General features: G+C 58.4%; 1 protein-coding gene across 1 annotated transcript; it reads right to left on the reverse strand.

Moving 5' to 3' along the window:
* Positions 1-5348: 5348 nt before the first annotated feature.
* Positions 5349-22605, reverse strand: SLC17A9 (solute carrier family 17 member 9). The gene is made up of 13 exons (XM_007954678.1): positions 22547-22605; positions 17588-17785; positions 17071-17210; positions 12592-12691; positions 11701-11831; positions 10794-10890; positions 10434-10530; positions 9669-9756; positions 8397-8431; positions 6786-6901; positions 6260-6315; positions 6134-6163; positions 5349-5512 (listed from the first exon to the last, which is right to left on the reverse strand). The coding sequence occupies exons 1-13, from the start codon at positions 22603-22605 to the stop codon at positions 5349-5351; spliced, it is 1311 nt and encodes a 436-aa protein (XP_007952869.1).
* Positions 22606-25832: the final 3227 nt, after the last annotated feature.

The raw sequence follows: 25832 nt of genomic DNA on the forward strand, positions 1-25832 counted from the left end.
CACCAGACAGAATACACAGGAATCAGATTGAATACATCTGTGGCAAGAGGCAATGGAGAAGTTCAATATCTTCAGCCAAAACAAGGACAGGAGCTGATTGTGGAACAGATCATCAACTGCTTGTATGCAAGTTCAAGTTGAAGTTCAACACAATTAAAACAAGTCCACAAGAACTATAATATGACCTTGATAATATCCCTCTTGAATTTAGAGGCCATTTAAGGAATACATTTGATACATTGAACACCAATGACCAAAAACCAGAGAAATTGTGGGATGACATCAATAGCATCATCCATGAAGAAAGCAAGAGGTCATTAAAAAGATGAGAAAGGAAGAAAAGACCAAAATAGATGTCAGAAGAGACTCTGAAACTTGCCCTTGAGCCGAGAGTAGCTAAAGCAAATGGAAGAAATGACAAAATAAAAGAGCTGAACAGAAGATTTCAAAGAGCAGTTCGAGCAGACAAAGCCAATTACTATAATGAAATGTGCAAAGACCTGGAGTTAGAAAACCAAAAGGGAAGAACACACTTGGAATTTCTCAATCTGAAAGAACTGAGGAAAAAATTTAAGCTTTGAGTTGCAATATTGAAAGATTCTATGGGGAAAATATTGAATGATACAGGAAGCATCAAAAGAAGATGGAAGGGATACACAGAGTCACCGTAGCACAAAGAATCGGTCGACATTCATCCATTTCAGGAGGTGGCATATGATCAAGAACCAATGGTATTAAAGGAAGAAATCGAAGCTTCACTGAAGGGATTGGTGAAGAACAAGGCTCCAGGAATTGACAGAATACCCACTGAGATGTTTCAACAAACAGATGCCCTGCTGCAGGCACTCACTCAGTTATGCCAAGAGACTTGGAAGACAGCTACCCGGCCAACTGACTGGAAGAGATCCATATTTGTACCCATTCCAAAGAAAGGTGACCCCACAGAATGGAAATTATTGAACAATATTGTTACTATCACATGCAAGTAAAATCTTACTGAAGATAATTCAAAAATGGTTGCAGCAGTATATTGACTGAGCTTCCAGAAATGCTAGCTGGTGTCAGAGGAGGCTGTGGAACAAGGGATACCATTGGTGATGTCACACAGATCTTAGCTGAAAGCAAAGAATATCAGAAAGATGTTTACTTATGTTTTATTGACTATGCAAAAGCGTTTGATTGTGTGGATCATAACAAATTGTAGATAACATTGAGAAGAATGGGAATTCCAGAACACTTGACTATACTCATGAGGAATAAGGGGATACTGCATGGCTCAAAATCAAGAAGGGGGTGCATCAAGATTGTATCCTTTTACCATACTTATTCAACTTGTATGCTGAATAAATAATCTGAGAAGATGGATTACATGAAGAAGAATGTAGCGTCAGGATTGGAGGATGTTCTGGTTCCCTAGTGCTGCTCTGACAGGAATATGCCACAAATGGGATGGCTGAACAAACAGGAATTTATTTTCTTACAGTTTGGAGGCTTTAAGTCCAAGTTCAAAGTGCCAGGCTCTAGAGGCTGGGTGAAAACCCCTCAACCTTGGGCTTCAGCTTTGCCTCCTGCTCCTGGCCCACTGAAGATGGAGGCTTCTCTTCACTTAGACAGCTACTGGCTGCTGAAGCTGACAAGCCCAAGGATGACAAGTAAAAAGGCACAGTCCCAATGTTTCCAAACCACATGGCAGGCCATTAATTCAAATCCATTGAAAGTCCCAAGGTCAGCAGAGCATGGCAGGCTGCTGAACAATGATATGGCTACATGCAGGGTTTGGAAGCAAGAATGGCCAGACTTCGTCTCACCTATTTTGGTCATGTTGTAAGAAGGGACCATTCCCTGGAGAAGGATGTCATGCTTGGTAGGGTGGAGGGTCGACGAAAGAGGGGGAGGAGATGAATTGATACGGTGGCTGCGATGATGGGCTCAAGTATAGCAGGGATTGTGGGGCTGGCGCGGGATCGGGCAGTGTTTCGTTCTGCTGTGCATGGGGTTGCTATGAGTCGGAAACGACTCGACGGCACTTAACAACAACAACAACAACATGCAGGGTTCAAGCATGCCATAAGCTAGAGACCATTTCCAAAGCTGCTTCTTATATATGGGAAGCCGAGCACAAACCCAAAGCAGCTACTCAGCTGTTCCAAAAGATTCCACCATGGAGTTTATTACTAGTCTCACCATGGGAAGTAACTATATTCAGTTGCCCAGCTACTCAACCAGGCCCAGCAAGTTGACACACAAACTTAACCACCACAGAGAAAGACTCATTAACAACCTGCAATATGCAGATGACACAACTTTTCTTACTGAAAGTAAGCACTTACTGACGAAGATTAAAAACCACAGTCTGCAATATGGATTACACCTCAATATAAAGAAAACAAAAATCCTCACAACTGGACCAATGGTGGATGGTGAAAAGATTGAAGTTGTCAAGGACTTCACATTACTTGGTTCCACAATCAACACCATTGGAAGCAGCAGTCAAGATATCAAACGACGTATTGCATTGGGCAAATCTGCTGCAAAAGACCGCTTTTGAGTGCTGAAGAGCAAAGATATCTCCTTGAAGACTAAGGTGCGCCTAACCCAAGCCATGGTATTTTCAATCGCCTCTTATGCGTGTGAGAGCTGGACAATGAGTAAGGAAGACGGAAGAAGAGTGGATGCTTTTGGGTTGTGGCGCTGGTGAAGAATGCTGAGAGTACGATGGACTGCTAAAAGGACTAACAGATCTGTCCTGCAGGAAGTGCAGCCAGAATGCTCCTTGGAAGAGAGAATGGCCAGACTTCGTCTCACCTACTTTGGTCATGTTGTCAGAAGGGACCATTCCTTGGAGAAGGATATCATGGTTGGTAAAGTGGGGTCAACGATGAAGGGGAAGGCCCTCAACAAGATGGACTGACACAGTGGCTGCAATGATGGGCTCAGGGATAGCAGGGATCGTGGGGCTGGAACAAGACTGGGCAGAGTTTCGTTCTGCTGGACACAGGGTCGCTATGAGTCGGAGACGACTTGACGGCACCTAACAACAACAACACACACATACTGACACTCTCTCATGGTCACACACACATACATACACACGTATTCATAAACAAATGCACACATACTGACACATATGGTTACAAACACACATACACATGTATTCATACACATACATTCACAGATACTAACACACTCACATGCTTACATACATACACATGTATTCATACACAACATATTCACACAGTGATACACTCACATGGTCACACACTCATACACATTCACACATATTCTACACTCACGCACACACTCACACACTGTCATATATGTACAAACACTTCCACACACTCTTGTTCATCACACATGGTCACACACACAAACAGGCTCACGTGCACAGACACTTGCTCGCACACTCACCCTCTAGCACACACCTGGCCTTGGTTGCTCCACGCTCTCTTCCTTCTGCAGTAAATGGACCGTTTGAGGTGACATATGGGCCCATGGCAGCTTCCTGAGCCCTGAACTGAGCACACTATAGGTGAGCCTGGAGGTGACACTGAGCTAGTGCAGGGGACCATCAGTGAGTGAGCGAGTGAGTGAGTGAGTGAGTGAGAGATCCAGGCAGAGAGACAGAGAGAAATAACGGGGCAGTGAGTGGGTGCAGACTCTCTCCCATTCTCGCTCCACTGCTGCTGGCCTCTTCTTAAGGGTGGCCCTTGTTTTAGCCCTACGCAGGTCAAGCAGTGGGCAGAGGCCTGCCTGAACGTGTGGGACAGTGTGGAAGGGCTGCCTGTCTGAACCAGCCCGGCTGCACTGGAAAGGGCTCACAGCCCACCATCCACCTGCAGGCCACGCCCTCCTGTCCCCAGGACCCGCCCACTCTCCCCTAGGCCGCATGAGCCCCCAGCCTGCAGCACAGATCTGCCCTGGAAGGTCCACTGTAACAGTGACGTGGCAGAACCCCCACAGCAATGAGGCAAGGGGTGCCCCCACACAGTGAGGTACAGCTAGCCTGTGTGCCACACCAGCCTCCATTCTGTGAGGACATAGGACAGTGTGATAAGATTCGGGCCCCAGGAAACTGGGGAGCTACAGTTGTGCACAGACCAAGTGGCTTCCCCTCACCCCTCCCAAGCCCAGTGAGCCGGGAAGGACCCACACACCTCGGGTGACCTGCAGAGTCCTGTGTCCACACTCCCTTCTTGTGGTCTCAAGGTGGTAAGGACTCCAGCAGCTCCCATGGGAAGGGACGCCCCTTCTTTCATTGCACAGTTGATTGTGGGCAAGGAGGTTCCTAAAGGCCTCATTTAAATAGCTTTTAATGGTCATTTAAATAAGGCTCCGCGTGACTTGGCACAGTATGAGCTTCTTCATGCACTCCTGAGTGCATCACGTCCCCACTGATGGCACGGCCAAGCCCTCTGTTTACAGGAACAGGCTTGCCTTCATCTGGGGGCTCTACCCGCCGGTGGCCAGGAAACAGAGGGGCAGTGGTCAGCTCAGGCAGGGCTGCCGAAGGTGCCTGGGCAGCAGGCAGAGCAGTGCCCCACCGTATGCAGCGGCATGCACCTCAGGGTGTTTAGGGGCCCGGGAGGGTGGGCCCACCGGTCCCGCGGTGGCTCTGGGACCTTCACTGCACTCTCAGGATGCATAGTTAGCACCGTGGGGGTCAGGGAAGCAGGGGGTCCCCAGAGACGGGCCAGGACCTCTAGCTGGGGGGCAGCCTGCTCCTGGGAGCAGTGCTCCGTGGCCTTCGTCTGGGGCTGTGGGTCTCAGCTGGGGCAGAGTTCTCCTTGGGAGCATTCAGGTCTGGGGGGGGTGGGCTGAGACCAGGGACATGCGCAGCTCCCTGCGGGCACAGGACCGCCCACCCCAGAGAAGGGCCCAATCCAGTATCAGTATCTGGGGTGGGGAGAGTCCAGTCCCGAGGCACAGAGCTGAGCTGCCTGGGGTGGGGGCCCCCTGCCTGCTGGGCTCCTGTGGTAGAAGGCACATGGTCCGGGCAGCACTCGGTCCTCCAGGTGGGGCGCCCCAGGGAAGTGTGGCTGGCTCTGGAACAGGCCCTGTCTGCGGTGAAGCCACTAAGTGACACACCCTGAGTCTCTGATGGTCACCCCCAAACCTGTGCAAGAGCAAGACTGCCCCACCACAGGTGGGAAACAGGCTCTGAGCAAGGATGGGCATGGCCCTGAGCAAGGGCCCCTGGACCTGAGGCCTGGCCCCCCTCTGCCCTGCGTGGGTCAGGAGGCTGGGGCGCCTGCATCCTCTCATCCTGGGCCCCCCTTCACACATCCCCATGTCCCTGCACCACACACCCCTGTAGCATGCACCCCTGCCTCCCTGTGCAGTGGGAGGGGTTAGAGGTCCTCACGGGCGGGGCTCAGGTCCACCCGCTGGGCCTTCCCGAACACCAGGAAAGTGCACAGCCCCAGGTTGCTGACAACGGCCACCAGGTAGAAGAGAGAGGTCCAGGAGCCCGTGGTCTCGATCAGGTAGCCCCCCAGACACACACCGACCACACCTGTCCGAGAGAAAGAGGGCGAGTGGGCCAGCGGAACCCAGGGCAGCCCCCAAGAGGCCCCAGTCCAGGCCGTCCCGGAGTGGAGCTGGGCGGGCCCGATGGAGAGCAGCCCAGTGGTTCTGAGAGTGGGATTCCAGAATTCTCATGTCAGAGGGACCGGGAAGGGGATGGGTGGTCTTGGACCCCAAGGGCCTGGGGGAGGGGCAGAGGCCCACATCCACCCAGGGGTGGCCCACCAGGCAGGGTACCTGTGCCTGAGCTCCTGTGTCCCTCCAAAGAGGAGATGGGGTACGGGACACTATGGGTGGGGGCACCTGGACCCTGGCAGCGGGGATGTGGCCACTCAGTCAGATTCTTTTCCTGCATCTCAGGCTGAGTCCACCCACTGCCAGGGGCTCCTCTGTGCCCCCCTCCACCATAGGGGGTGCAGGTGAGCCCCTGGCATCTCCTCTGTGCCCTCCCCATCATGGGCCCTCGTCTTAAGGGCCCACCCTGCTCTCCTCGAACAGGACTGGAGGAGCTGGGAAGGGGTGAAAGAATGGGTTGGGGTGAGAAGTGGCAGGGGGCACCCTGCCTCTGGGCTCATCTCTGGTCAGGGGACCTGGCGTGGAGACCCCTTACCTGCCAAGGCCCCTGCTGTGTTGGCCACACCTGTGAACAGGGGGTGAGTGGGAAGAGGAATCAGTTAGAGAAGGTGGCCAGGCCCTGGAGGCATCCAGGGTGGGGCTGGGAGCTGGGTGTCCTCACCAAACAGGAAGCCGGCGCAGGATGGAGCCAGATCTTGGAAGTTGACAGAGATGCCGCTGTAGGGGGACAGGGAGATGGCAGATGTGGGGCATGGCAGCCAAAGGCCGGTGGGGCAAAGAGGGCTGGCCGTGGGGAGAGGACCCCCACCCACCACCTGTGTGGGACCTTGTCTTCCTCATCTCTTCCAGGGGCTTCTGGAACCCCATCCCCGAGACAAAAGGGGGGTGGTTGAAGCATGGTGCATGTCTGTCGCAGTTCAGGTGGTGTGAAAAGTGACTACAGACTGGGGAGTCCCCAAGGGGCTCTGGGAGGGGGCAGAGCAGGGGCAAGGCTCAGAGAGCTGGGTACCCTTGGGACAAAGACTATTTCCCTTGGGAGTGCGGGATTCGCACTGCTCCCCACCCCCACCCCCACCCACTCCTGTGAGCTTGTTTTCCCAGGGGACTGGGTCCCCTCTGCCTCCCTGGCTCACTCCCTTGTGGGGGCTGCACCTCCGAGACCCGACATAGAGGGGTGGTGGCCTCACCTATGGTTGAAGGTCTGGAGACCAATGGAGACTGAGGCGAAGACCATGGACTTACAGAAGCTGGAGGTGTGACCCAGACACAGGGCGAAAACACTGGACAGGCCGAGGCCCATGGCCTGCGGGGGAAGGGTGCGAAGGGCAGGTGGGGGCGGATCATGCCGATGACGCTGCCCAGCAGCCACCGCAGAGTGGTCTGGCCTTGATCCTGCCTCTGGGGAGTGACCCTAAACTGTTGAGACCTTCCGAGTGGTAGGCATGTCTTTGTCACTCAGTGTGGGCTCCTTGGACCCCACCTGAGAGCTAATGACGTGACTGGGGTGGCCCCTTGGCAGTCAGCCCCACTCCTGGAGAGTGAGGGGCTGCAGACTGTGCTTGACCACGCGGTGACCCGTTAGTCACTCATGTTCACACAGTGCAGCTCCAGTGAACCCTGAAGCCTGGACACTGAGGTGTGGCGGGCTTGCTGGCCTCGTCACATGTCATGGCCGGGAGGAGGCTCTACCTCCCAGACCCTAGCCTGTAGGTCTCTTCCTTCGGCTGGTTTGTGTCTTTCTGTTATAACACGTATAAACCAAAAACCAAACTAAACTCACTGCCGTTGAGTCAATTCCGACTCATAGCAACCCCTCCTTGGGTTTTCGAGGCGGTATCTCTACGGAAGCAGATTGTCCAGTCTTCCTTCTGAGGGCTGGTGGGTTTGAACTGCCAGCCTTCTGGTTAGCAGTCAAATGCCTCAGGCAATATGTAATATGTGGATTATGAAGGAGGAATGTCATGGCTCATTTCACGTGTCACCACGGCTTGGCTGTCGTGCCCAGCTGTTTGGTTAAACACTGGTCTTGATGTCTCTATGAAGTAGTTCTGTGTGATTGGGGTAGTTGGCCTTCAGTAGAGAGCAGACCACCTGCCATCACTGGGTGATGCTACCAGCTGAAGGCCTCAGGAGCAAAACCCAGGCTTCCTGGGGAAGGCTCTGCGTGCAGGCTGTCAGCAGACATCCTACCAGAGCCCCTTCCTCCCCACGCCTGACCCACCAATTTGGAACTCGAGCCTGCCAGAGCCTCCAGCCTGTCCCCTACCTGCAGCGTCTGGATCCGCCAGCATCCACTGACTGGGAGCCAACCTCAGTATAATGAACCTCTCCACATACGCATCTCCCTGGGTTAGAGTCTTAGGGCGGACTCAGTGAGGACAGAGCCCTCCTGGCTTCTGTGAGTCATTTCAGAGCATTATCAAGTCTGAGGGTGTCCTGGGGACCCTTGAAGAGAGGGTGTCCTGGGGACAGTGCCCAGACTTTGTAGGTTAGATCTGACCCCTGTCCCCTTGGGCTGAGTCCTCCCTGATTAGAGTGAGGGGAGCCCACTGGACATAAGCTCAGATCCAGAAAGGGGTGTCTGGATCAAGGGGCAGAGGGCCCATGTGGGGAGCTCAGAGAAGGGTCCAGCTGGCCACACTGTACCCAACACCAACCCAGAGCTCCCTTCTGCTGTGGCACTGAACCAGCACCTGGGGGTCTGGCCCTGGCCGCTTGGTGGGCTTTGGCCCCAGAAACTGGGAGATCTGGGAGCACAGTTCTCAGGTCCAGGGAGAATCAAGGCAATAGTTTCCTACCTGCATGAATTTCCGTACCACGATGGTCCGGTAACCTGGGGGGGGGGGGGGGAAGGGCTCCGTCAGCCTGTGGGCGTCTTCCCTGGACTGCACCCTGGGGAAGCATCTGGCCAAACTCAGCTGAGCTTAGAGCCAGGGGCCTTGGTGCTCGGACAGGGCTGTCCTGTGATGTGGTGAATGTGCACACACATGTGTTCATGTGTGTGCATCTATGCAGCATGCCACACATGGATATGTGTGCACACGTGTATATGTATGTGATGTGCATCTACGCAGCACACCATGTGTGTGTGTGTGTACACGTGTGTGTGGTATGCATCTGTAGTACACCATGTACCTGCATGTACATGTGTGTATATATGGTGTGCATCTATGCAGCACACCTTTGTGTGTGCATGTGATGTGCATCTATGCTGCATGCCACATGTGTGCGTACGTGTGTGTGTGTTTGTGTGCATGTGTATCTATGCAGCACACCAGTGTGTGCATGTGTGCATGTGTGTGTTACGCATCATGCTGCACACCAGACGTATGCCTGGGAGGTTCCTGAACTGAGCAGCAGGCATGAGAAGGCTGCACAAGGGACATGCAACAGTCACATGGAGACTCTAGTTTCTGTGCCTCCACATTGTCTAGTTCTCCACTGTGAGCCCCTGTCACTTCACAGTTAAGAGAGAGGGCTTGCCTGGGAGAGTGGCATGTGAGTGTGCGTGTGGATCTGCATGTGTGTTTGAGATGTTGCTCGTGTGGGAAGAGGGGCTGGAGCCCAATCGGTGGACACTCTCGGGGACAGGGTGTCCCCACCTGGGCCAATGGGTGGCGTTAGGGCCCTGACTGCTGACCCTTAGGAGCCTCCCGCCCTCCTCCAGGAGAGCCGTACAGCTACAGTCGAGATTGGGTCTTGTCACTGCGTGACATCCCTCGCCCTTTAACAAGCGGGTAAACTGAGGCTGGGGCAGCAGTCTGAGGTAGGCTGAGGCCTGGGTGGCCCCACCACTGCCCCTGCTGTGTCCACACCAGAGGGCAGGGCTGCCACTTTGTCACAGCGGAGGCCTCCTGGGCGTGGGCCTCTTCCCAGAGTTGTAGCTGCAACCCCAGGAGATTCAAGGGCTTGGCTCATGGTCCGCCTCCACCCCCCCCCCCCAGCCCTTCCTGCTTCCCCTCCCCACAAGGTCCCACCACCTCTGGGGGGACACTCAAGGCCCCGCCTCTGTCCTACAGCCCCTCCCCTCCCCCAACGGCCCTGGCCCTACTCCCCCTCCCAGGACTCACCATGACTGATGAGGTGATCTGAGAGAAACCCACTCAACAGACTGGCAGGGATGGAAACCAGCCAAGGCACCACGTTGAAGACCCAGCCCTGTGGGGAGACAGCTCAGAAGGTCAGCCACACCTTCTTCACCCTGCTGTCCTGGCTGCCCACCTTCTTCAGGGAGACCTTCCCTAACTCCAAGGTGGGTCTGCCTGGCCTCCTGGTACACACAGGCTGGGCTGGGGCTTGGGCTGGGGCTTGGGCTGGGGCAGGCCCCACCACTGCCACTCAGGGCACTGTTGCCTATGCCCGCCACCACCCACACCCGCCAACATGGCCACTGCTGCCCACACCTGCCATCCTGGAAAGGATTCCCTCCCCACTGACACCCACGGCCTCTGCTGCTCCGACCGCCTGAGACCAGGAGGGCCCAGACACCGGGGGCAGCGCCTCTCCCCTCCCAGGGCCCCTGCCCAGGCCCCCCGCCTTGGGAAGACTGCTAGGCAGCCTAGCAGCTGGACCCTGAGGGTGGGGCTGTCAGGGGCTGAAGCAGCTGCTCGGGGTGGGGCTCAGCGAAAACGGCTGCCGCAGTGGGAAACGGCGCTGGGGCCAGAGCGCCCCACCCGCCTGAGAGCAGAGACACGGCCGCATTCGGGGGAGATGTCTGTGGGCGAGAGCAGCTGCCGACCACCACAGGGTCCCCACGGTCTCTGCACCAGGTTGGGGTGCCTGAGACCCCCAGCCCCAGCCCAGCCCGTGTGTACCCGGAGGCCAGGCAGACCCACCTTGGAGTTAGGGAAGGTCTCCCTGAAGAAGGTGGGCAGCCAGGACAGCAGGGTGAAGAAGGTGCAGGCGGAGGAGAGCTGAGAGAAGACAGCCGCCCTGGGGCAGGCGGGGGCTGCTCAGGGCCCGGACAGCGGCGCTGGTGCCCCCTCCCGACTGCACCCCCTCCCCACAGCCCACATGGCCACACCAGGAGGGGGGCCAGACCTCCTGTGAGCTGGTCTGACGGTGCGCACGGACCCCCAATATGCAGCCCAGTCAGAGAGCCGGGAGTGCCCATCTGGTCAGTTGGCACTGGGGCAATGCCAGCCCCCCAGGGGCCAAGCCCCCAGCCCCAGCCCTGCCCTGGCTGGCCGACTCACCACACTGCCGACTTCCGGAACAGCTGTCCCCGGCGGACTTTGGTGTGTCTGGAAACAGACAGGCCTTGCATCAATGCGCCCAGGGCCATCATGAGATCTGAGGAGCAAGAGCTGTCAGAGTGGCGCCCGCTCCGGCCTGAGGGATGGGGTGGCCTGTCGGGTCAGCGCGCCCCGGCCCCGTGCAGTCCGGCTGCCTGCACTGTACCGCCTTCAGCCTCAAACTCTGCTAAGGCCCCTGGGCCGGGGAGCGTGCCACATTCCTGTGTCCTTCCTGGAGCTCACCATGAGATCACCACCTTTGCCTGGAGGGCTCCCTCCCTCCCGTGCGGCCGCCCTATCTCCAGGCAGAAGGTTCTGGGTTGGATATGCCGACCGCAGCCAGGGCTCAGAGCTCAGCACTCAGATGTCGTTTCCCAAAGCGCTAGCTAGTCGGGGCAGCGGGGGTTCAGGGTCAAAGACTCGCCTTCTATGTGAGGGATGTGGGTTCGATTCCCGGCCAGTGTGCCTCACACACAGCTGTCAATGGAGGCTGGCATGTGCTGGGACACTGAACAGGGTTCAGCAGGGCTTCCAGGCTGACGGACTAGGAAGAAAGACCTGACCACCTACTTCTAGAACCAGCCTGTGAAAACCCCATACATCATGGCGGTCTGACCCGTAAAGGATCGAGGATGGGGCAGGGCCAGGCAGCGTCTTGTCCCCCTGCTCGCCAGGTCGTCCTGAGTTAGGGCTGATCCGACAGCAGCTGGCACAGCCAGGCTGCTCTGAGGGCTCTTTCTGGCAGGTGCAGAGCTGGCAGCCCAGGGGGCCCTGCCCTGCAGACGCCCCATGGCCCCCGCGGGGAGGGGCAGCCAGACCTGACCGTGCCAGGACCCGCCCATGCCCTGCCCACTCCACCTGCCGTTACCTTTTTCATTCAGCAGGTACCTGTGCACGTAATACACCCAGAGCAAGGTGAACCCACCAGAGGCGTAGAAGACGCTTGGCCAGCCACAGCAGTCCAGGAGCAGGGAGCCCACGCCCCCAGTCAGCAGCGTTCTGGAAGGCCACACCTCGGTCAAGAAGATGCCCTGGAGCCCCCCGAGGCTGCCGCTGGAACCCCCGTCTTATTGTGTTGGGGAGGACTTCAGCTGGTTGACGAACGGTCTTCCGAGACACAGCCCCAGTGGGTGGTCTTGGGCAGGGCCATGTGGGGTGAGCACATTTGGGGGCCTGCCTGTGCCCCAGCTCGGGGACAACAAACTGCAGGACTGGGTGGGACCTGAACTTCCTGTCAACATGAGCCATGTCAGGAAGGGTCCATCCCCAGGGTTTGCCTCCCCCCCGGCCTGCCCAGCTGCTCTGGGCACACCCCATGCCTCTCTGCCCCTCTGAGTTCTCCCCCGTGGCCCTTCCAAGGGCCCTGAGCCTGGGGTGGGGGGGGTAAGGCATCCATCGGCCTGAGCATATGTCCACCCTATGAGGTGGCTACAGGATGTGCTGGCATGGTCCTCCAGCCTGAGCAAGGTCTTGGATGGGGACAGTGAAGCCAGGAGCTGTCTGAGGGCTGGGTTCTGGGAAGGAGGGCAGAGGGGAGGGCATGCCCCGGGGCACCAGGCTGTTCACCCCTTGGCCTACAGCCCTACAGAGGGCCAGACAGCACCCTTACCTCACCTGCTAGCAGACAAAAGGGGGCAAGTGAAGGAGCTCTTCCCCCACCATGGTCCCAAAGCCCCCACATCACCTCCAGCAGGGCCTGGGCCAGCAGCTTGGAGGGCAGACCCTTCCCTGGCCCGTCTTGCCCGGTGGCCTGACTCACCCAACCTGGGAGCCGGTGCCCACGGTGCTGTATGTGAAGGCCCGCTCACTGTCCCCCACCTTCTGTGACAGCAGGCTGGTCAGGGCCGGGAAGTAGACACCTGGAGCAGGAGGTGCAGAGTCCGCGGGCCTGAGCGGTCACGCGGGGGTCCGGAGAGAGCCAGGAACCAGAATGGGAGCACCCCGTAAGTGCCCACCCAGTGAGGAGGAGGGAGGGGAAGACCCAAGTTTATAGTGAAGTTGGATGACACTCGGCTAAGGAGCCAGGCTCCCGACCAACGGCCAGAAGGAGCTACAAAGGCTTCCGGTTCTAAGCGGTGCTTCTATCACCAACACACCGGCTTCCAGCTGTGGTCCATGGAGCCCTTGAATGCACATGCACACGTGTGTTTATGCACACATATGTATATAACATGTGTATGCACATATATAGCACACACATATACACATGCACACATACTCCTACCACTGTTCCACCCACTTGCAACTGCAGTCTGTGGAGCTCTTGAATGGACATGTACAACCATTGCATATGCACACACATGTATACAACATGTGCATGCACACACACAACACACACATATATACATGCACACACTCCTACCACCTTCATGTTCACTTCCAGCTGTGGTCCACAGAGCCCTTGCACTGACGCGTGCATGCGAACACACATATGTGCACATACATACAAACACATACAACACATGTGCATACACACACACTCCTATTACCCCACCAGCTTCCAGCTGTGCTCCACAGAGCCCTTGTGTAGACATACATATAACACATGTACATGTACATGCACACATTTGCACACATGCATGCACATGTGCACACATGCACCTTTTTCCTGGGGCAGCTTCATTCTAGGATTTTTTTCAACAAAAAATTTTGCAGCAGCTTTAAAAAGTGTAAAAGCCTCTGTCTCCAGGCACTGGCTCTCTGTCCGTGTCATGACTGTGTGTTATTGCAGCCCACAGGATGTGTTTGAACTCATGGATATTGTTATCACACACCGTTCGCTGATACGATCGTGTCTTTGTTCAAGCTAACCCTGCAGCCTGGGCCTGAGACGCTTAGTGTCAGGGTCATGAGGAGACAGTGGACAGTGGTGTGAGGTGCAGGCACTCGGAGACCCTGGGACATCCCACTGCAGGAGAGCACAGGAGTGACCACAGAAAGAGCACAGTTGATATTGACTGTGAGTGTCACACACACATACACACATGCTCACACATGCACACACTCTGACACACACCTGCACACTCGCACACACACACATGTACGCATTCTGATGCATGCTCACATGCACACACACGCATGGATGCTTACATGCACGTGCACACTGACACATGCATGCATGCTCACACACATAAACACACATCCTCACATGCACGTACACCCACATACTCTGACACATACACACTCACAAGCATGTACAGACTTAACACATGCACATCCACACATGTACACACATGCTCACATGCACGCATACATGCACATTCACATGTACACAGACACACTCTGATGCATGCACACTCACATGCACATACACCCACTCATGTTCACACACATGCACACACTCATCACACTTGCACTCACAAGAATGTTCACACTCTGATGCACACACACTCTGACACATGTATGCTCACATGCATATACACATTCATCACATGTGCATGCTCACACACATGTCCAGTCACATATGCGGACGCGCACACATATACACATGCATGCTCACATGCACAGACACATACGCATACTCACATGCAAGTAATACACACACATACATACTCATGCACACATACACACCTTCACACATACACTCAGACATATGTACCCACACTCTGACACATGCACACTCACACACACATACACAAACTCTCACATGCACACTCACACGTATACACACACAGGTACACACATGTACACACCCACATATCTGCACATACTCTCAGACTCTACCGTACACACCATGGACACATACTCTCATATGCATGCACACATGCACATACACGTTCACCTGCCTGTGCACACACATGCACACACATGTACAAACACAGTTGTACAAATGCTCACATGCTCATTCACATGCATGCAGTCACACACTCACACATGCATGCACACTTTCACACTGACATGTGCATGTATATCTGGCAGAACCCTAGCTGGCCTGTGGGGGGCACCAGAGTCAGTCGCAGGCTTCTGGCTGCAGGCTTTGGGAGGGTCACCCAAGGAGCGTCCTCTGGCAGCTTCCAGTGCCTCTGTTGTTGTTGTTGTTACGTGCTGTCTGTCGAGTCAGCCCTGACTCATAGTGACCCCAGTGCCTCTAGGTGGTCACAAATAAAAAGTTTAAGGAAGCTGCAGCCTCCCGTTCCACATCGGTCACAGAAAGCTCCAGTGAGCACGGGGTGGGGGCAGCATGCCTACTGTCCTGAATGGGAGCCTGAGCCTACAGGGCCTTCCTCTAGGGGCCGGGCCCTGACCGTGACCACACACTCGCCACTCATCCAGAGTGACACAGCTCAAACAACTGCCACTTGAGCTCAATCGACCGTGGTAGCAGCCAGCTTCCAGGTGGCAGGAAGTGCCAGTCACACAGAGAGCTTCCCTCAGGACATGGAAAAAGAGCCAAGCAAAGGGAAGGTAGCTTCCGAAGGCCTATCCCCATGCCCTCAGCAGCGGCTCTACTGGGCCACCCAGAGCCCCAGGGCTCAGAGCCCCTGGTCCTGGGAAGTACGGACGCCTCTCTTGCTGACCACATGCGCACACACGTGGAAGCCCACCCCCCCAGCCTGCACGGCAGTCAGGTGGCACTGCCAAGGCCACGAGGGCACCCCGTCCCGAAGCAGACATTATGGTGGAGGAGCGACACCTGACACCAAGAGAGAGTTCTACAAAGCAGCGTCAGGGGCCAAGTCTGAGGACAATCAAACCGCCCCGTGAGGGCGTGGCACCTGAGTGGGCCCTTCCCAGGCCTGGCCCCCCATGAACACAAGGATGGCAGGTTCCTCTTACCAAAGGCCCCCTTGTCTTCTCCATACCTGCCCACACCTGCACCAACTCCAAGGAGGCCCGACTGAAGGCCCCCGTCCTCCTGCCACCATGGCTGGTCAGTCACTCATTCATTCGCTCATTCATTCACTGGCTCCTTCGTCTGCCATTTGACTCACCACCACTAACGGCCTCCGCTGGCACCTGCTGTGCTCGGGATGATCTGAGGATGCAAGGCCGTGACTGTGGGGGCCCTGGGACAGGGCCAAACAATGACTCTAACCCATGCACTGCACTGGTGGTCACAATGTCCCTACCCCTGAGGGCCAGGATGTGCAGGCCCTGTGGGTCCTGGCATTGTCGGACTGTCTGTATTTCTCATATGAGATCCTTGGCTGCAAAAGTGGCCTTGCTCCAGGGACAGACCCCTTCCCTGCTTCTGAGAGGTTTGGGGGCAATGCCAGCAAGGTCTGAAACTCAGTCAGCTAGGAGGGTAGAAACAGGAGGGAAGAGGCCAGTGAAGAAGCTTCCAGACTCCTGGACTTGAGAGGACGAAGGGCTGGGCTCTAGGGCAGCAGAGCCCAGGCCATGCCCTGGAGCTGCAGGTACAGTGGCCCAGAGGCAGGGGTGGGCTGAGGGGCAGGAACCTCCCTGTAGGCCCTAAACCAAAACAAACCCACCACCGTCAAGTCGGATCCAACTCATAGCGACCCCTCCTTGGGTTTCTGAGGCAGTATCACTGAGGAGGTAGATTGCCCAACCTTCCTTCTGAGGAGTGGCTGGTGGATTTGAACCGCCAGCCTTCCGGTTAGTAGTCAAGTGCCTTAGCCACTATGCCACCAGAGCTCCCCTATAGGCCCTGGGGACCCCCAAAAGTGGCTCCAGTAGGCAAGGAGCCCCCAGCCCTCAACAATCGAGCAGCTCCAATTCCCTGGTGATCGAGGCAACTCCAGTGTTCATAAGAAACAAAACCTGAGGCATGAAGCAGGCTCCTCTGGCTGGAATATGTCACCCACGGGGCTAACATGATGATGACAAAGTGTGGAGCTGGCGGGGTTCATGGCATGTGCATCACTGGTCCTCACTGTGTTGCGTCTGAGAGTGTCTAAGAATGCCCACTCACACGCATGCACACACATGGGCACACACAAATGCAGTACGTGTGCGCGCGCACACACACAGGTAAACATACAGAGACACATGGATGCAATGCACATGTGTGCACATGCATACTCACATGGTTATACATATGCACACACACACATGAATGCCATGCACACGTGTGGACACACAGGTCCACATGTGCACATGGACATACATGAATGAAGTGTGTGCGTGCGTGCACATACCCACATGGGTACATATGTGCACACATGGACACAGAACATATGTGAACACATGCCATATGCATGCAGTCCCACATACACACACTTCCCTGCCCTCCCAGCTCTTACTGGAGAGCCCAAGGCAGCACACTGGGCCTTACCTTGGAGCAGGCCCGTGAGGACCCGCGAGCAGGTCATGAAGGTCAGATGGGCAGTGCCAAGGCGGCCTAACAGCGGGGTGGCGGCCGTGATGAGGCCCCAGGCGGAGGCTGACAGCAGGATGACCTTCTCGCCTCCAATCCTAGGGAGAAACAAGGAGGGCAGGGAGGGGTGAGAGGGGAAGGGTGGCAGGGGGTGTACCGGGACAGTGGGAGATGAGGGGCCTGTCTGTGCATCTGTCCGCCCCTCTCCACACACCCGCTCTGCCCAGAGTCGCTCTGCTAGGACACTCCCCAGGGCTGCTGTGCCCACGGATCCCCCTCAGCCCGCCCCAGCCAGACGACTTCCTCCCACCTGGGTGGACCCCTCCCTCGCCCTGGACTTCTTCCTCTGGGTGAGGCTCCTCCCCAAGTTTCAGCACCAACGGCCCTTCCCCAGAGGCCACTTCCCCCTCCCCCTCAGCCACATCCTCCCTCTGCTTGGGGGCCCACGTGTTGAGGTGGGGAGAAGGGGTATTACCGGTCCCCAAGGTGGCCGCCCACCACCTGCGTCAGGCAGTAGCCCCAGAAGAAGCTGCTCAGGGCGATGCCTGCCTCCTTTCGGCTCCAGCCGAAGTCCTGGCTCATGGACACGGTGCACACCGACATGCTCACGCGGGCGCAGTACAGCAGGCATGTACCCAGCAGCAGTGTCCTTGTCCACGCCTGGCACTCAGGCCTGTGGGCACAGGGGGGCACTCAGGCCTGGTCCCTCCAGCATCGGCCCCGAGCCTGCCCACAATATCAGGAGAGCAGACGGGCCGCCTCCCCTGGCTCAAGCAGGGCAGCCTTCCAATGTCCGAGCACCCTTGTGGGGACTCCTAGGAGGGGTGAGCAGGCACCAGGCAGGACACACAGGGTCTCACTCGATGGCAGAGGCACCCAGCGTGAGCATTCACCCTTGGGCCAGCCTCAATGCCAGCTGCACCCTATGGGAAGCAGCTGCTCACTGCTGGGACAGGTTGGGGCCCAGAGCTTCAAACTGAGGGTGCCCATTTTCTCCAGCACCCTGACTGTGGGTCTAAGTGGGCTGATGGCATAACCCTCGAGGATGGTCCCCTAGGCGAGAGGGCCTGGAGACCAGAGGAGGCAGGGCCGAGGCCAGCAGAGGCTCCCCCGGAGCCCACCCCCAAGCCCGGACGAGAGCCAGCCCGGCAGGAGCCTTGAAGGTGGAGCTGGGGGTCACAGCCGCAGGGACTGCTGAAGCCAAAGCCCATGTGGGAGGACGGGGGTCCTGGTGAGGGCCCCCAGGGCTGTGCACTGCGTTCACAGCTTCTCCGTAAGGGGAGTTTGTTTTAAAGTCTTTTCCAAACGGTGATAACGGGAAGGCTCCCTGGCTGCGCAGGTGGTCAGTGGGTCTGGGTTTGAAGTCCAGCCCTTCTACCTTCTGCACCTGGAGTGACTCTTGTCTCGGCTGAGGTCTGGGCAGCCAGGTGCAGCTCCGTCCACAGGACGGGGGGCAGGGGAGAGGGAGAGGAAAGGGAGAGGCCGGAGGGAGAGGGGAGCGGAAGGGAAGCTGCCCACCCTGGACCAAAAGCTCTCCCACGCCGTGGGGGTCCACTGGTGACCCAGAGCTGGTGACAGTGCTGCCGGGAATGCACGGGCAGGCTGGGAAGGTTAGTGAACTTGGCTTCATGACATCGGCCAGGTTGCTCTCACTCTGGGACAACTGTGGGTCCCCACCTGGTGTGCCAGGATACTAGGTGGGTTGCCGGGCCTGCCTGAACCTCAGTCTCTTCCTCTGGGAAACAGGCTCACTCCACAGCACCCTCTATGGGCCAGGGAGGTCTGTGAGAGCCTGGAGAACAGTACCTCTGACCCAAAAGGTCCCGGTGCCAGGCAGGTGGCTGCGACTGGCTGGGAGGGAGGCCGGGCAACAAGCTGTGTCTGCCTCCTCCAGTCAGTGTGGCCGCCCAGGTCCGTGCCTGCTTCACAAACCAAAGCTAGACTTTTCCAGTCAGGTGAGCGAGGCTCAGCCTCAGGCCGTGGGCCTTTAAATGTGGCGTCCTGCGGGGCTCCCCTGTCCGCCCATGCACAGCTACTCCACCAAGAAGCCCCCAGGCCATGCCTGACGCTCACTCCACGGAGCAGGGCCCCCTACCTTCTGCATACAGGCCTCCTGCCCCCAAGTGCTTCCTTAGAGGGCTGGAATCTCCCAGAAGGTGTGCCCCTCTAGGGGACCCAACCCCTCCTAGGGGTGAACCTTCAGGGGCGATCCCCTTGGGTGAACAGTCCCAGCGCTATGGTCCCCTCATTTGGGATTGGGAATTAGACACCAGCATCGTTTGGGTGATGAAACTGGGGGCCGTGGAGTTGACTGACTTGCAGCGACCCCTGTGCGCATCAGAGCACAGCCGTGTGCTCTAGGCGCCGTAGGCTTCGCTGTGGTGGGTTTTTCAGAAGACAAGCACCAGCCCTTCCTTCCAAGGTGCCTTTGGGTGGCCCTGAACCTCCACCCTTTCGGGTTGCAGCCGAATATTTCAGGCTCTGAAATCTGGGAGTTGAGACCCAGGACCCATTCGGGACCCTGGCAGGACTCCAGGAACCTCTTTTCGTCCCTGGGCCTTGGTGTCCCCACCTGCCGTGTGGAGCGTGGACAGGCCCGGAGTCACGCTGGGACTCTTGAGCATTCAGGGGTGGGATGGGGGCTCCAGGCTCCTCTACCACCACCTCTGCCGTGCATGGGAACCCCCATGAGTCCAGCAGAAAGGCGGTCCCACGTGGAACAAACACTGCCCCGAGTTATGCAATGCCAGAGGTACAGCCTCCTGACCACGTCACTGGGGCTGGGGGGCAGGGTGGCGCTCCTCTTGGAAACAGCCCAGTGACCACTCAGGAGCTGTTGGGGAGCTGGCCACCATGCCACTGCCGCCCCAGTTATTAACGTCTCACTGAAGCAACTGGCTGCCCAGACAGCAGGTCAGCAGCGCGGTGTAGTCCTGGTTCATCCTGGCCACAGCTCTGCTTCAGGAGGCCACTTCTGGCCGCGTCCTGGAGAGCTGGCTGCGTTTGGGACCCTGAGCAAACTCACTGCCCCCTCTGGGGCTGCGGCCCCAGTGCTTGTGCTCTGCGTGGGTTGAGGGGCTGCATCTGCCAGACACCAGACACAGGCCCCTTCCACACCCAAGTTGCAGTCAGGTGGGAAGGGGCCCAGGGCTGGCTAGACCCACGTGGAAGGCTGGGCCCTGGAGAGGGGACCGTCCCGCACAGTGAGCCCCATCCTCACTGAGACAGCCGAGACGTGTGGTGAGACTCCCCCCAGGGGAGTGGTGAACCGCTTTGCTCACGGGTCTGGGATTCTAGCAGCCAGAGTCCATCTTTCTCAGCTCACCAGGAACAGGGTCTCTGCACTCCAGCCTGAGTCAGTGCCGTGAGCCCCCAGCCCACACCTGAGAGAGAGGGCTGCCCTCAGGGGCTGTGATAGCGGTGGCCCCCCCATAGGGTGGATGTCCCAGCTTTTCCCCAAGGCCCTCGGTAGGACTTGACCAGGCCTGTCCAGGACCCAGCTTCTGTGTAAACACATCCACTGGGGTCATCAGTGAAACACGTGGACACAGTCCAAACCACCCAGTCCACCCAGTCCAATGTCCACTGCGTGGGAGGCCCTCAGCCGTAGGAGGTGTGCCTGTGGCCTTGTACTTCCGCTGGTCTCCTTACCGGGAAGGAATCTGCACAGGTTTTGCGTTTTAACTGGTTGACTGCAGAAAGGTTGTGGCAGGGGCCTGGGAGCAAAGTTTGCAACGTCCCACAAAGTGCAAAGCGCAGATGTGCCCCTCCAAGCCGCTTGTTTCCTTTGCTCGGTTGGTCCAAGGAGCAGTGCTACGCACAGTCGGACGCTGACCACGACCCCAGCGCGCCCGGCTGCCCCTCAGGTTCACCTCCAGGAAGCCCCAGGTGCTCTGGCCCTGGCTGCTCTCTGGGTGGGAGGTCCAGTTTGGAACAGCCCAGATGGACCTCAGCAGGTTGGAAAGGTTCTACCCCCCAGCCAGCAGGGGCCTCCTCAGAGGTCAGAGGTCAAGAGAGGCCCACACGCTTCCAGGCAAGGGTCACAACAGTGGAAGGCCACCTCCTCGGCTGCACCCCACCAGCAAGGCTGGGAGATCTTTGGGGGCCTTCTCCAAGTCTGGCGGTGCCACTAACAGCCCCGCAGGGAAGAGGGCAAGCAAAGGCCCAGGCCCTGGGGACTCAGCCCCGGAGCGAAGTCTGAGGAACGTTCTACAGGCCCTTGGGCTGCTCCCTGGGCAATTCCCTGCGCCTGAGAAGCCAGACCACCCGCAGGGTGGATGCTGGGTGAGTGGTGCCCCCATCCCCTGCCAGGCTGACCAGCAGGGCAAGCCCTGGGGGGGCAGTGAGCGGAGGGACGGGCACCAGGCCCTGATCTGGGTACCCGAGGGCAGCCGCCTCCCTCTAATTGGCACCTGGCAGGGAGGCTCCCCGGCTGGGATTTCAGACACCACTTCTGGGGCCGTGTGGGATGTGCCACGCTACCCTACCCACGGCCTTCCTGGCCTTTGAGGCACCTTCTCCCTGAGTCCCTCCCCTGCCTGCCAGCTTCGCCTCTGTGTGGCCCCAGCATCAGAGGGACTGTCACTCACTGCCTTTCAAACAAGGCCTCACCTACAGCCCATCCTGGCAGTGAGTGTTCCACGCCCTGGTTGGGCAGGAAGGAGGGGGCAGGAAAGGTGCTGGTCCCTGCTGGGTGCTCTCCAGTCTGGTGGCGGGAAGGCTCAGTCCTCAAGGCCTGACCTTAGGCCTAGCCCACAGGACAGCAGGGCTGAGCCACAGGCTGGGGGCCCTGTCGGGATGCTCACCCAGACCCCATAACTGGACGGCCCTGAGTTCCTGGTGTCTGAGCAGAGCCCCACACTGATGCCCTCCTGGAGGTGGTGGCTATGGGAACAGAGCACTGGTAAGCACAGATGTCCTGTGGACAGGCAGCAGGCGGCCAGGTGTCATCAGAGCCCCAGGGCCCACACTACACCCACCATCCTGGCTCATATGACCACCTGCAGTGGTGGGCCCTGCCGGCCCCCTGCTCGGCAGTGCGGCCTTCTGCACACAAGGTGGCCCAGGGCAGTGCCAGGCCCAGAGGATGCGCACCAGCAGGGCCCTGCCTGCAAAGGCTCAGGGCTTCCAGGTCATGGAGGGCAGGAAGGCCCCACGGGGACCTGAGCCTCCTTGGCAGTCCTGTTTTCTCCTCCTCTCTCTCTCCTGGCAGGGTGCCCCCAGGAGGCCCCCAGGCTGAGCAGAGGTGGCCCCACTGTAGGTCAGACTAGGGTCAGGACAGTGGGGAGTCTGGCAGCCACCATTTCCCGCTCCCCCTGCCGTGCACCCTGGGAGCCTCCCCAGACGTGGGCTTGCCAGATCGCGGCCCCTGGCCCATGCCCTTCTCAGACGGAACCAGCCGCTCCCTCCCCACCGGCCCTGACCCATCGCCCACCTGGACCACAGGGCGTCCTGGGCCGCATCCCTGCGCGCCTCGTCCGGGGCGGGCTGCATCGGCGGAGGCCGGGTGCCGATAGGCGATGGGGCCCCGCTGAGCCCACGCGGCAGCGCCGCCGCCCAAGGCCACGTGTCACTCCCGCGGAGCTTCCGTCCGGCGCTCCCAGGACGTGTCGCCCCCGGACGGCCACCCGGCAGGCGGGGCGGGGCCGCCACCTCGGTCCCCGCCCCGCGCCGCGGAAGGCGGCCGGGTCTCCTGCCGCGCAGCGGGCCCGACCCAGGAAGCGGCCTGGACGCGGGCCCCAGTGCGCGTAGCGCTTCCCTGTGCGCCGCGGGCGCGGCCTTCCGAGTGGGGGCACCTCTGCGGGGACCCCGGCTCCACCTCCCGGTAATCCACAGTCACTGAGCCTCACACTCGGCCTCCCACCTCTGACATGGGGGCGTGGCAGTCCTCACCTCCCAGACGCAGGGCCTCAGCCCTCAGCCCTCACCTGTAGGTAGTAAAACAGGGGGATAGGGCAGACCTGCCTCGCAGGGCCTCAGCCCTCCACCTGTAAAATGGGGGTGCTGACTACAGCCCCACCTCGCAGAGCTTCTGCCCCCAACGTATAAAACAGGGTGAGGGGCGCAATGGCAGACTCCACCTGGCTGGGCCTGGCCCTCCCACTATAAATCGAGGGAGAAGGGGCAGGGAAGTCCTCACCTCACAGGTGCAGGGCCTCAGCCCACACCTATAAAAGGAGGGTGGTGGCTGCCCCACTTGCAGGGCCTCACCCCCCATAAAATGGAGGGGGAGGGGCAGGTCCCATCTCGCAGGGCCTTGCTCCCCACTTAGAAGTGGGGGAGACCCCACCCTGCAGGCTGTGTAGATTACATGGCAATTAGCGGCATGGCTAAAGGAAGCCTGAGACCATCTCCCCGTCTCTGCAGGCCTGCCCACCCCTGAGACCCATAAGGGTCTGGGAGACAGCGTGGGGTGCTGGCCAGTGCTCACTCCGCAGGGGCTGCTGGAGTTGAGAAGTGGCTCCACCCCCCCCCCCCAGGCCTCCGGGACCTGCCGGTGCTGCCCCAGGCTGGGGGCGGGGCATAGCCCGCAGCCCGGCCGCGGGGCGCCGCACGTCTGCAGTAACAGCATAGCTGCTGTTCTGGAACTGTCAGGCAGTGCACGGCTAGCAGCGAAGCCCGTTCTCTTCCCCGTGGGGCACCACCACTGCCGGCATGCTGAGTCAGTTTCAGGGGCGGCCTGACCTCCCACAGCAGTGGGCGTCATCAGACAGCCCTTTTCCCAGGGAACCCCTGCTCTGGGACGGTGGCTGGTGAAGAACAGGCTGGCTGGCTGGGGTGGTGGCCCTGAGGAGGAGCTACTTGGGTGGCCTTGAACGAGGCCACTGAGCACCCATGTGGCTGCTTGTCTTGCAGGGGGGCAGCAACTTCAAGTGCACAGGCCTGGAGGCATTGTCAAGGTCAGCATGAGCTGGGAGGTGAGGTCAGAGGCTGGGAGAGGGCCGGTCCCACAACCTCAGGGCAGGTGAAGACCAGCTGGGCTCTCAGACAGGAAGCCTCTCTCTCACAGGACCACCTAGTCGCTGTGTGGACCACAGTATGAAGACAGGGAGGACAGGCCACTGCACTAAGGCAGGCCCCAGAGGTGAGGGGCTTGAAGAAGGTAGGAAGGAGCAGAAGAGCTTCGGGAAGTGCCCCAGGTGTGTGCATGGAGCGAGGGGGGGGGGCGATGTGCACAGGTGTGTAGGAGGCCGAGTGAGACTGACATGCACAGGTGTGTGGACAGGGGTCTGCTCAGGCATGTAGGAGGGCTGAGCAGGAAGCAGCCCGTTCCCTCCCCTGGTCAGTGCTTTCCAAAGCCCTCCTTCCCTCTCCCACCCTGGAAGCCCCTCCTGCTCCATGTGGAGCCCCAGGGAAGGTCTGCCTGCCTTGCTTTCATTAGCTGGCTGGGAAAAGCCTCAACTTTGCTCAGACTGAGGTGTGGTGACCTGGACAAGGACGCTCGGTCACAGAGGAGACCTGCTCTGGAGAGGAGCAGTCCCAGCCAGGTGGAGGGTGTTTCCCGGCAGGCAGCTGTCTGGCCACAGCACCTCAATTCCTCTCTGAACTCACGCCGTCCAGCCTAACTCAGCAAAGCTTGTCACAGCCGCGTTCCTGTTGTCTCCCTCCAATGTGCAGACACACTGGAGGCAGGACAGCTCAGGAGCGAGTGGCAGACAGGCAGGAGGGAGCTAAGGACACACTAACCGCAAAGGACAGCCCTGTGCAGAACCCACTCATCTTCACTCATCACCTGTTTTGAGTGACAGCAGGTGTTGGTGTTGATGAGTCTACAGTCTACCTGGACTGAGCCCAGCCATCCCAAAAGGAGAGTTCAAAAGGAAGCCAAGCCATAGCCCCTCGGGCCTGTCAAACGTCACACTCACACATGCACTTACACACATGTACACACACACGCAAAACCAAACAGCTGAGTCAGGGCCCCTTGGTCCTATTAAACGTCACATTCACACATGCACTTATACACACATACACACACACACAAGACCACAGCTGAGTCAGGGCACCCCGGGCCTGTTAAAACATCACACTCACACTCACACATGCACTCACACACACGTACACACATACAGAAGACCACAGCTGAGTCAGGGCACCTCGGGCCTGTTAAACATTACATGCACACACACGTACTTGGGAACGAAGAACACCCCCACTCACAGGTGCACAGATATTATTGGAACCCATCAGCCCCAAACCCCCTTCCCACGCCTCTGCTCACGAGGCTGGTTCTACCAGGGTTTCTGCCCTGGAGGCTAGGACACAGGCCTACCCACCACCAGGCCGTTGGTCAGCATCCTGAAAAGACCAGTACAGGGTGCTGCCCTCGTGGGCACAGGCTCTCAGACTGTGACAACATAGACTAACAGCTCAAGCTGGTACCTGCTTTACAAAGTAAACACCGAAAGGGAGGGGGGAAGGGAACGGAGAAGGCTTCCTAAGTTCAGGGCACAGCAGCCGAGCCAAGCAGCCGAGCGGCCCACGGGTGAGGACCACGTGGCCCCCGGCCTCTGGCCAGCTGTGTGGTGGCATCTTTTCTGTGGGCTGAGCGGCTGCAGGCAGTGGGACAACAGGACAGCTAGTGAGGTGCCTCTGCTGAGCAAGGGGGTGGGTAGTGAGGGGGTAAGGGGGGACAAAGAGGGGGACTGGGGGAGGTGTGGGGGGACAAAGGGGAAAGTGGGGAACAGTGAGGGGGAAGTGGGGGAGGTGTGGTGGGAGAG

The sequence above is a fragment of the Orycteropus afer genome, unplaced genomic scaffold (genome assembly GCF_000298275.1).
Source record: "Orycteropus afer afer isolate SDZICR_OR568_19922 unplaced genomic scaffold, OryAfe1.0 scaffold00469, whole genome shotgun sequence".
NCBI lineage: Eukaryota > Metazoa > Chordata > Mammalia > Tubulidentata > Orycteropodidae > Orycteropus > Orycteropus afer.